The sequence below is a fragment of the Carlito syrichta genome, unplaced genomic scaffold (assembly GCF_000164805.1).
Source record: "Carlito syrichta isolate Samal-C Ts95f unplaced genomic scaffold, Tarsius_syrichta-2.0.1 Scaffold314339, whole genome shotgun sequence".
In the NCBI taxonomy this organism is placed as follows: Eukaryota; Metazoa; Chordata; class Mammalia; order Primates; family Tarsiidae; genus Carlito; species Carlito syrichta.
The window spans coordinates 816,198-829,052 of record NW_007258435.1 but is presented as its reverse complement, the minus strand read 5'-3'; the positions used below and the strand labels follow the sequence as shown (position 1 = coordinate 829,052).

At 35.9% G+C, this 12,855-nt stretch overlaps 1 protein-coding gene across 6 annotated transcripts in view; it reads right to left on the bottom strand.

The window, feature by feature from the left end:
• The window catches only part of PNPLA8 (patatin like phospholipase domain containing 8), a 55,881-nt gene that overhangs the window by 9,185 nt on the left and 33,841 nt on the right, over nt 1–12,855 (bottom strand). For 5 of the 6 annotated variants that reach the window (XM_021719261.1, XM_021719258.1, XM_008071478.2 and 2 more), the window contains 2 exons: nt 12,198–12,392; nt 572–767 (listed from right to left, as the gene is read on the bottom strand). In XM_021719261.1, the coding sequence (XP_021574936.1) occupies nt 572–767; nt 12,198–12,392 (391 nt within the window). The remainder of the gene's footprint in view (nt 1–571; nt 768–12,197; nt 12,393–12,855) is intronic. The other variant, XM_021719260.1, reaches the window with a different exon arrangement.

Below are 12,855 nucleotides of genomic sequence, written 5' to 3'. Positions count from 1 at the left end.
CCACTCACCTCAGCCTCCCAAAGGCGTGGGATTACAGGCTAAGCCACCAAGCCCGGCAAGTCTAGTGAATTTTGAGAGGGGGAAAAACAATTTAATTTACATTTTTAAAGGATCTCTTTGGCTTTTGCATGAAGACCAGGCTATAGGGATAGCAAAAGCAGAAGCAGAACATTTTCTGATTCCAGTTTGCCTCCACATTACTCCATAATAGAATGCCTTATCCGAATTCTATTATCATGTGTATATTTGAACTAATCTGACTCCTTTTGTTGCTTTTCCATTTCTTAACTGGCTTAAGAATCTCCAGTCAAGATTTTGTGCTATCCCTGCTTTAAGACCCTTCTCCAACTGTGAGTAGGCAAAAGTAGCACTAGTTCCCAGTTGGAGAACAGTCTCTGTTTTAGGGTCACGTAACAAGAAATAAGTGAGAAAAAACAACAACAAAGTACTCACTCCTGTAATAAGCCCACAATACCAAATAATCATACTTCTTTGCAGGTAGGATTAGCATAGCCCGCCAAAAACTATTAGAATGTTAGAAGCTGTTTTAGAGTAGCAAAAAAATACTAACCTTCTGTGTCTGTAGCACTGTTGATAACATTAGAAAGTTTGGTTTTCAAGCTTGTGTGTGTCACAGTATTTCTCACGTCACTCTCATAACGTCCAGTGCCCAAGGATACTATGCACTCTAATGGAACATCTGGCCAAAGACATTTACACTCATGCATTGCTAATGCTGAAGGGTTATTCAGAAGCAAACCTCCATCCTGAAAAATACAAGTTAAATAAGAAACTCTTAAAATTGAAATTGCATTTTATAAATATAAAAACAAAAACTGTAGTGCAAACAGTTGGACATTTACAGGGAAAACTTACCTATTTAATGAACAAAATAAGTTAAAACCAAGAGGATCCTTTAAAATACATTTTTTTTATATACTACAGTTATGAGAAAAAAGTCATGTGAAAACTCACTGGCCTCATGAAGAAATTTCTTATTAAACTTTTTTATTATGAAAGGTCTTTGAACTTCTTCTTGGATGATTTTGCATATTTTGCTCAAAAATACTGAAATGAGGCCAGATGTGGTGGCTCACACCTGTAATCTCAACACTTTGGGAGGCCAAGGCAGGAGGATCGCTTGAGCCTGGGAGTTCAAGACCAGCCTGGGCAACATAGCAGGACCTGAGCTCCTCTATCAAAAAATAAAAAAATAAAAACTAGCTGGATGTGGTGGCATGTGCCTGCAGCCCCAGCTACTCAAGAGGCTAAGCCAGAAGGATTGCCTGAACCCAAGAGGTTGAGCCATGATCATGCCATTATACTCTAGTCTGGGTGACAGAGTGAGACTACAACTCAGTAACAACAACAACAAAAATCGAAATGAACTGAATTACTTTTCAAAAGCACATTATCCTTATTTATTGGTTAGTTAATATAGATTCTACAAAAAGCCTCACAAAACTGTGTTTCTACCAAACAATTCAAATCAGTTCTCTCACAAGTCAAATATAACTAAACAATTCTAAATTAACTGAAATTTTATTAACAATACAATTTCTAAGCATCACATTCATTATAATGCAGATACAATGTAAACAAAGTAGGCAAAACTTTATATTCTAAGCATTTATCAATAATTAGCAATTATTTTGACGTATTCAGAAGGAAAGATAAAATATGCCAGTAGAATACTGTAAAAATGCAGAATAAAAGTAGATAAAATTATGATCAAACTGCCATAAAACATTTTGCTGAACATCACTGCAACACATTACATCATAAATATTATGTTTTATCTAAAATATAGGCAGATAGCTGACTCAAAATAGTTTAAGTGACTGCTCAGCCTCCTTTTCCAGTACAGCTTCCCTCTATATCAGTTATCTGCTTAGTACAAGGAAACTTTCCTAGTAAACAACCTGAATAAACTCAGAAAACTTTTGATGTCACTGATGTTTTGGCATCTTCCTTGAAATCACTGCTGTCACTGCTGAGAACTATAGCAGACCTGTGGAATTCCCCTAGTTCAATCTCCCACATACAATCCTAAGAAGTTTTTGACAAAAATTCTTGAACATTTTCAGGAATGTGGTACCTACTACCTCGTAAAGCAACTCATTTCATGTAAACAGATTTTAATTTTTAAGATTATAGAGTCAAATTAACTTTTTTAGCATACAGTTCTAATTTGAATATACAAATATTCAACTACGACAACAATCAGGATACAATCACCCAAAAAAAGCTCTCATGCAATCTCTTTGTAGACACACCCGCCTCTGGCACATAACCCCTAACAACCACTGACCTGCTTTCCACCACTACAGTTTTGACTTTTTAAAGTCATAACAATAGAATAATACAGTATGGGACTTTTGAAACTGCTTCCTTTATGCAGCACATCATTCAAATTAATCTGGAGTGGTTGCACACCCCATGTTCCTCCCTACTGCTGATTAGTATATGGATGTACCACAGTTTGTTTATCCATCCACTCATTGTAGGATCTCTGGGCTGCTCCCAGTATTTGACTGTCACAAATAAAGATGCTATAAACATTTGAGCACAGGTCTTTGTATGGATATAATTGTGCATTTCTCCAGTGTAAATACCCAAAAGTGGGATTGTTGGATTATATGGCAAGTGTACATTTACGTTTATAAGAAACTGCCAAAACCTTTTCAAAATGCTATTTTGCATTCCCATGAGCAAATGCATGAAAGTTCCAGTTGCTCTGCATCCTTGGTAGCACTTGGTATTGTCAGTATTTTTATTTTAGCCTCTCTAATAGGTATGTGGTTATTTCATTATGGTTTTAATTTGAATTCCCCTAATGTCTAATGATGCTGAAAATCTTTTTAAATCCTCATCTGCTTTCCTTTTATACTTTGATGAAGTGTCTGTTCAAGCCCTTAGCCCCATTGTTAAATTTTGAGAGTTTCTTATATATTCTGGGTATAAATTATTTGTTGGATATGTGATTTGTGCATATTTTCTTCCTGTATGTAGATCGTCTTCTCATTCTCTTGGCAGTAACTTTGCAGAATAAAATTTTAAATTTTGATGATGCCCAATTTACCAATTTTTTCTTTAATGAAATGATTTCAGTATAATGTTACAAAGTCTTCATTTAACCCCAGATTATGAAGTTTCTCTTCTATTTTTCTTCCAAATGTTTTATATGTTTTGTTTTACATTTAGAACTATGATTCATTTTGAATTATCTTTGTATGGAGTTGTGAAGGAGTGATGGAGGGGGAGGGGGAAAGGAAAGGAGGAGGGAGAGGGAGAAGAAAAGGAAGAGAGGAAGAAAAGGAGAGAGAAAGAAAGGGAGAGAAGGAGAGGAGAGATTAGGGAGGGAATGAGGGAGGAGAAGGATGACCAACTATTTCAACACAGTTTGTTGAAAAAACTGCCCTTTCTCCATCTAATTGCTTTTGTATCTTTGTCAAAGATCAAATGACCAGATATACATAGGTCTATTTCTGAACTCCCTATTCTTCTCCATTTATTTATATATCCATTTTATGCAAATAACCACACTGTCACGATCACTGTACCTTTATCGTAAGTTTTTTAATTGGTAGAGTGATTCCTCCAAACCTGTTCTTTCAAAATCATTTGAACCATTCTAAATCCTCTGCCTTTCCATATAAAGGAATCCACTTGCATAACTTAAAAAAATATATATATACTCGTGGAGTTTTGATTGTTATTACATTATATTTATACACGACATGGGAGATAACTGACATTCTATGTTTGTCTTTTTTTTTTTTTTCTGAGTCAGGGTCTCACTTTGTCATCCAGGCTAGATGCAGTGGTATTATCATGGCTCGTCTCAGCCTTGACCCCCTGGACACAAGTGATCCTTCTACCTCAGCCTCCTGAGTATAGCTGGGACTACAGGTGGGCATCACATCACCACACCTGACAAATGTTTTGATTCTTTGTAGAGATGAGGTTTTGCTATGTTGCCTTAGCTGGTCTTAAACTCTTGGGCTTAAGCAGTCCTGTCTCGGCCTCCCAAGGTGCTGAGATTATAGATGTGAGCCACTGTGTCAGGTCTATGTTGCCTTTTTCAATCATGGTATGACTTTTTATTTACTGGGTCTCTTTTATTTCTTTCATTAGCTTTTTTTTTTTTTTTTTTGAGTTGGAGTCTCACTCTGTTGCCCAGATGAGTGCAGTGGCATGCTCCCAGCGGCCGCAGCCTCGACCTGCTGGGCTCCGGCAATCCTTTCGCTTCAGCCTTCCAAGTAGCTGGAACTACAGGCGTGCACTACCATGCCTGGCTAATTTTTTATTTTTATTGTAAAGATGAGGTCTCGCCAAATTGCCAAGGTGGGTCTTGAACCCGTGGCCTCAGGCAATCCACTCGCCCAGCCTCCCAAAGTGCTGGGATTATAGGCTGAGCCACCGAGCCCGGCCAGCTTTTTGTTTTCAACATATAGATTCTGTATCTGCTTTGTTTAGATTACACTTAAGTATTTAACTTTTTTGGAGCTATTGTACACAGTACTGCCTCTTGCTAAAACTTTGGATTCCAATTTTCACTACTTGTATGTAGGAATATAACAGATTCTCTCAAGTAGGTTCCTTTCCTTGTGGAAAATCATCTACTCTGCCATCAGTGCTCTCTGGCTTAAAGGCTCCATTAAAAACATCATACAGTATTTTGTCCTACTAATGAAGTATACTGTTGTTACTAAAATTTCTCATAGAATGTGAAGGAGAAACAACTCATCTTTTCACAAATTTATGCTCAGTTATTTTAGGGGGAGTATATATTTTGCAAATCATAGATAATGATAACTCACTTCTAAAATTACAAACAACTTTCTCAAAAACATACATCTGAAAAAATACTCTAGTTGGATCAGTTGGATCACACAGAAATGTACCAAAATACTAATCACACTTCCCACAGAAAGTTAATTGGCTCGTTAGTTATAGAATAGTCAGCCTGAGGCTAATGGACCTTTATTATAGCATATGTCATTCATCAACAATGTGTAGCCTTGTGATACCTTTGAGATAACAAGGAAACACAGGGCTTTGTTGATGAGAAAAGCAGTTTGGCCACGTCTTTTCATTGCTTGCTCTGTTCTCCATTTTAGTGTGGGATGTTGGTTGCCACTTCCAATCCAATCTCTCCTCCTCTGAGTTGTTGACCTCCACCACTCTCTAACTTCATCTCTTTGAAAGAATGTGTCTTATGTTTCCCCACTGACTTTCAAGAGAAAGGGCTATTCTTTTAAAATACAGCTCTTGTCAATAGGACTACATTTATTCATAAACCCACCGTATTTCAGATCTTTGTCTCTTTCCATAAATGTCTCTTTGTGGGTGAGATGTGCCTGAGTTGGTGTAGTCTCCGAAACCTAAAGATTATAGAAAGGTGGTCTGTAACAGGAATAGGGATAAGGGAAAAATTTAAAAAATGAGGAAGATTTGCCTCATATGCCACCTAACCGGCAGTAGCTGTCTTAAAAAAGGGAAGCCTCTCCCCCATGCCTAGGCTCCAGAAGAAGGCAAGTTGTATCATGAACAGAGTGAGGAAAGAGCAGCTCACAAGCTAAGTCTTATGTATATCTTTGTTATGAATTCAAAACTAAAATTTCACCATACATCTTAGTAATGTAGTTAAATGCTTTTTATTCCTAAACTCAAAGTAGCATGGAAGATAATATGCTTCAAACATCAGAATCCTAAACTAAACATCATCTTGCATCACAGTTCAAATTAAGACTGAGAGAAGTAGACCAAGTAGATTGCTTCAGTTCATTCATTAAAAGCTTAAATGACCCCCATCTATAAGGTGGACTCCAAAAAACTCAGAATTTATTTATTTAAAAAATGTGTATTCTTACATGCTTAAACTTCAATCACTTTCAAAATACTCTGATTCAATACACCTATCAAGATGTTTCTGTCACTGCTCAAAACAGCTTTCGGTCTAATCAATTTTGTTGCCATTGAGTGCTTTTGCCGTTTTTTGTTTCACCTCTTCCACATCAGCAAAACGCTTCCCTTTGAGGACTTTTTTCACCAGGGAAATAAAAAAAGTTGCTTGGAGCGAGACTGATTGGGTAAATGGGGGGCAGGGCACGGGGTAATGCCATTTTTGGTCAGAGACTGCTGAACACTCAGCACAGCGTGGGTAGGTGTGCTTGTAAATCACCCATCACGAAATGGGCAAACACATTGAAATAATCTCCAAAAAAAAAAAAAAAAATCACTGAAGATGAAAACAATCTCCCACAACAGTGCTAGCTGGTACACTGATGGCTGATGGATTCCTAGAATACTTATCCAGTTGAAGGAAGCCTGTATTACAAGAGGGCTGCCCTCCAAAAAATAATTCAGTTTTTTTGGGGATCCCCACTCGTACTCTGTGCCAGGCCAAAAAGTGTATAGTGACTGCAGTTTTAGGGACAGCTATTCTTGGGTGTGCTGAGTTTGAAGCAGGCTAACTAAGAAGACTATATCTGCTGGAAGTGATCACCATGGCGAACAGGGCAAAATTGTTCTGGCTACTTGGCCCATTTTCCTCAAAGAACCAAGAGGGGCTAAATTCACATTCTTGCCAAAGATAAGGCCCTCCACTCTTACCTCATGCCCTAAACCCTTCCACTGTACTCTATGAAACTGTTCCATAGTTCAAACTCCCAGTGTAACCTCACCTTCTACTGAAAGTGCTCTCTTTGCGACTTTAAAGAAATGTGACTTTTTCCTGACACTACTTTCCAGGTAGTTGCTTATTCTTTCCTCTCATGTGCCCTAGGGTAGGGATGGGTATGGGGGGGATGATGTCTTATTTGTTCTTTAGTGTTTCTAGATCATTAGTGCCAGTCTACTTGGAAAATTCTTTTTAAAAGCTCTGCTTTTTAGCTCTGCCACCATCTCCGCACTGTGGTTTCAGATCAATCTCCAGTCATACCTCCTCACTCAACAAATTAAGACAGCATCTGGTTCACAGGCTTACTTTCTAGTTCGAGTCTTTATAATACCCCCATATTACTTCAACATATTTACAACACCTTGGAATCTCAGGTAATCAATTCTCTTATCATAAAAACTTATTTATCCAACTACTCTCCAAGGTCATACATTAGACTTTGTTATCAAAATAAATGAAATAATATAGTACACAGTTTTATGGCTCTAATTTCTTTCACTTAAAATAATGCTTCAAAGATTCATCCATATTGTTGTGAATGCCAGTAATTCATTTATTTTTATTGCTAAGTAATATTCCATTATTTGGAGATACTGCAATTTATCTATTAGCTAGTTGGAAGAAACTATTTTTAAATTTACCTAGCTTTATATATTTGTTGTAAGTCATACACTGGCTAGATATTTGTATTGTTTGTTTAACTTTATAAAAATCTACTTGTATTCCTTAAGGTTTTCTCAAGCACAAATTTTAATTTAGTCCTTCTAACTTTTTCCTTTGTTTTTAATTAATAGGACATAAGAATGATATCTAGCAGGTAACATATTTAATTTCTAATTTGGCAAAGAAATTATTTTTTTATTAAATCATTTTTATATTAAATTCTATAGTCCTTATAGTCCTTCTAATCAAGTGGGTATTTTAGATAAAACACATTTTCATTATAAAAAGACCTGTAAAGATGGATCAGAAAAGACAAAAAGGAAAAAAATCAAAGAGAAAACAAGCTTTCAGCAAGAAATAATAACTGCAAAATTCCCAAATCAAAAAATTGCCAGGTTTCCAGTAGTTTCACTAACCACCTTTCAAAGTAAACTCCTGTTCCTTAAACCTTAACCACTTTCTATATATATAAAAAAAAATTACAGCAGTTAAGATTTTGGTGCTTACTCTAATCTAGTGGTGAAAGCATACCATCCCTTCAGCTCTGGTTACAGTTAGCTACTCTCGTCTGCTGCCTTTTATATCAGAAGGTCACTGTTAGGCTAATACTATGCATACAGTCTTTCCTGTAGCCTTCCCATTCATTCAAATACTCATATTTACAGTTATTTATTTATTAGCGACTTGATATGTGCCACACATAATGCTAGGTGCTGAGGTAAAACTAACTTAAAAATGAAGTGATGGAATAATTTGCTAATGAGAGGAACACAGAAATTGTGTTTTAACTGTAGTTCATCGTATATGTGCCTAATAACCTAACATTTACAAATACTTCTTATTCTTTTAATGTATATTTAATCATTTCAAATCATCAGAGAATCCATAAGAAAATAACTGCAGGACAGGACAATGTTACTGACTTAGTCATCTCAGCTTCTTACTTTTTTCCCTTAGTTTTTAAAATTTGTTTTCTATTGTGGTAAATTATATATAATACAGGTTGGTAATTTTAATGATTTTAAGGGTAAACATCAGTGGCATTAATTATGTTCAGAAGGTTTTGTAACCACCACTACCCACCACCTATTTTCAAAACATTTCCCATCCCATTTCTATCCCTAATCAATTATGCATTCCTTATATATCAACTCAGATGACAACTTCTTTGTAAAACTGACCCTGACAGAATAAATTACATCTCTTTTACTTCTTAACCCTGTACATATTTTTATTATTGAATTTATCATCTCATTCCGTAATTGTGCTTATACTCTTTTGTCTAAGCTATTTGAGAGCAGGACCCAGGAAGTCAAACAATATGCTATTATTAAAAACCTTTATATTCTCCCCACTTAGCATAGTCCCTGGCCCTGAGTAAGCACTCACTACATTTTTGTCCAGTTATAACAAAAACTCCTAGTGGTGGCCTTGCACAGTTGCTAGGCAGGCTCTTTTGTCTGAAAACACTCTTAACCTGGAATATTTATATAAAATATTTATGTAAAATTTCATAATATCTTTTAGATTTATGTATCCTAAGTTCTGAACATCACCTTTTAAGATGTAAATAAAGTCTAAGAGGAATTGATATGAATATTGGTCATCAAAACCTTCAGTGCAAACTAATTTATCAGATCAGATTCTTTCTTCAAAAATAGGGCCAGAACAGTTTAGTTTTGAATATGGTGATGGAAAAAAAATAAGAGAGATGGGATAATTTTGTGTAAAATAAATATTCTTCAAAATAAATATTATGTTACTACTTGGGCTGGTGGGAAGCGTTTGGGAACTACTCAAAAAGAATCCTCACTTTACGATCTTCTAGGACATGTAAACACTTTATAAATACTGTAATAATATACTTCTTTTTATAGTCAAAGGCAAGTAAAATCTCCCCACCTACCTACGCATACCTCTTAATTATAGCATTACTTCCAATAACCATTCAAATAGAATATTAATTAGCTTGCACCTGACTCTTACAAAGGGTATGAAGTAACTTACATTAAAACATATGCCAGACATGACAGTTTAAAGGGATTTTCAAAATGGGAATGGTAGTAATTGAATATAATTATTCAAATAATTTAAGATGAGAAGTTAAGTACCACATTTTTAAACTTGGCAAAACTTCTGAATGGCTGGAAAGAAGCAGGAACTTTGTTTGAATGTTTTCTTTGTTTAAGTAATCAATATCATTCACACCTTTGAATGCTGTTATTAATCTTTCAAGTTGTCATTTGAGGGGAAAAACATTCCATTTTTGCCTCAAGTCTTAAAGGAAGAGAATATAATATTAAGGAAAATATTTACCCAAATAGTTTGCTTAGAATTTAGATTCCATTTGAATATTTTTATTAATGTGTAATTTTTCTGAAGGTTACTGATTTATATGAAAGTATTTTCTGTCCGTGTGGTTATATGTTTTATATAAAATTTACACAAGAAGTTATTTTAATCTGCGGCTTAAAATATGTGAAAAGATTATGGTCATCAATATAAAAATGGCTAAGCATGAAACGAAATACCTCTGGTTTATCTGAAATGAAAAAGAAAAATGTTGGTTTGTTTTATGTATTCAATAGGACTGAATTAAACTTTAGAACTATTTCCTTTCAGATGAAGAATAAAAAGCAAATGAGATAACTTCTTTTGAAGTATGAAAACATATAGTCCCAAGTTGTGGTCACTTATTATTTGAGACTTTCACTAATATTTGGCAAAACTGCAAGTATATAGCATGATAATCATATTTGCAAGCTATAGCTATAACTTATAAATCCTATTTTATTTTAAATACATTGCCTTAATTATTTCTCCATTTGTGACATGATAATATAAGAATACAGGAAAATAGCTGTTAAGAATGGCAACAATTAAGATAAAAATTTTATTTTGGCCAATAAGTCTTAAAATCAGTATCAGAAAGAACCTCAAAAACCAGCACTTTCTATCTTTATGGGAGTGGGGAAAAAAAAAAGAAAGACAAGAAAGGGAAGTGCTTTATATAATTCAACAATGACTGATTCGACAAAGTAAGAAATAGTTTGAACTGATTCCAAAGACAAAGGAATTCTATTTTAATTTTTTTTTTTTTTGAGTTGGAGTCTCACTCTGTCGCCCAGACTGGAGTGCAGTGGCCGCTCCCGGCCACTGCAGCCTCGACCTGCTGGGCTCCGGCGATCCTTCCGCCTCAGCCTTCCAAGTAGCTGGAATTACAGGCATGCGCTACCACGCCCAGCTGATTTTTTTATTTATTGTAGAGATGAGGTCTCACTGCCAGGTGGGTCTCGAACCCGCGGGCTCAGGCAATCCACTCACCTCAGCCTCCCAAAGGCACGGGATTACAGGCTGAGCCACCAAGCCCGGCTTATTTTAATCTCTTAACTACGATTTTGATATTACTTTTAGAAAAATTTAAAAATCAAAATTAAAAAGATAGCTGACCGAAACATTAAAATATATCTAAGCTATTCTACCAAAATATAAAAGAAAATAAAATTGATAAAAATGTGTTAGTTATTATAACACTGACACGTCAATTTAAATGATCCATTAGAAAGTTTTGAAGTTTATATAGTCAGTATATAGTTTACATAGAAGATCTAAGTATGAATTTTTGAATGCCATTTGAAAATCCTTGTCAACATTATTACATTTTTTTCTCAGCAGATATCCGAATACCAAATAAAGAAAGCATACATACTTCAGCAACTAGAGATTGATTTTTTTTTTTTTTTTTGAGTTAGAGTCCCACTCTGGCGCCCAGACTGGAGTGCAGTGGCCGCTCCTGGCCACCGCAGCCTCGACCTACTGGGCTCCAGCGATCCTTCCGCCTCAGCCTTCCAAGTAGCCGGAATTACAGGCATGCGCTACCACGCCCAGCTGATTTTTTTGATTTATTGTAGAGATGAGGTCTCGCTGCCCAGGTGGGTCTCGAACCCGCGGGTTCAGGCAATCCACTCACCTCAGCCTCCCAAAGGCGCGGGATTACAGGCTGAGCCACCGAGCCCGGCTTAGAGACTGATTTTTAGTGGGACATCATATAAAAAGTATGTGTGTGTGTATACACACACACACACACACACACAGATATTGAAAGTATCAGCCTAAAGCTTTATTAATTTTATTCTTATCTTTTAGTCTAAGTTATAAATTATGATTTCCATAGAGTGGGAAAAACTTCACAGAGAAAAAAATTTAAGATAAGTAAATGAGTCTACACAACAGAAAAAAAAATACATTAACAGAAATAATGTTTAACCCATAGATAATTTAACCATAAATTTTAAACAGTATAATTACAGACAGCATCCTAACTCTGTCACTTAATAGCCTTGACTCTACTCCGTTTACTTAGGCTCCAATTTCTTATTTATAAAATAGGAGTAACTCTACCTCATAAGCAGCAACAATTAAATGAGGTAATGCATGCAAAGCACTAAAGTGTCTGGTACATAGCTAATTTAATGAATGTTTACTATTATTTTATTATATCCTTTCCTTCAAAATATGTCCACCAAAACTGTTAAACAGACTAAGTTCTGCATTTTCAGGGACTATGTCACTTTAAATTTTCATCATGTTTAGAAAACTGATCATACCTATTTCATTTTTCCATCAATAGTTATCATAATGAGCTACAAATCACACTTTTCTAAATTATGTTCTCATGTCGGAAGGCCTGTTAAGAAAACAACAAAAATATCTTGAATTGCACATCTTTCCACATAAGAAGACATGAAGAAGAAAGTCTCCTTGTTCATTCCACTAAAGTCAATGACATTAATTGCTATTTCTTATAATCATATAAAATTTAAAAGGTAAGTCACATAAGTCAACTTACTTGATGAAGATCATTTCCCAGTGCATATTCTGCAAAGTAGCCTGGAGCAGCAGATGAAGCTCTAATGGCCTGCCACATTTTATACTGACAGCCTCCCAAATAATGAGAGTTGATTCCAGGAAAATGACCATAGTTTCTGAACACAAAAGCTTTTGGCGTTATCCCTCTGTTTACTATGGTACTTACAGCAGCTACCTAGTAAATTAAAAAATGAAAAAAGCCATTGTAACAGCAATATTTGGGATCTGTAGAACTTAAATACTATTTAGCAGTATGAGTAAACAATCTACAACTCTTCCAATGAGCTACATGTGTAACAAATGTAATGTTGACCAATGGGAATCAGATCCTTTTTTTTTTTTTTTTGAGTTGGAGTCTCACTCTGTCGCCCAGACTGGAGTGCGGTGGCTGCTCCCAGCCACCGTAGCCTCGACCTGCTGGGCTCCGGCAATCCTTCCACCTCAGCCTTCCAAGTAGCTGGAACTATAGGCACGTGCTACCACACCTGGCTAATTTTTTATTTATTGTAGAGATGAGGTCTCGCCAAGTTGCCCAGCCGGGTCTCGAACCCGTGGGCTCAGGCAATCCACTCACCTCGGCCTCCCAAAGGCGCAGGATTACAGGCTGAGCCACCGAGCCCGGCGAGATCCTTTTTAAA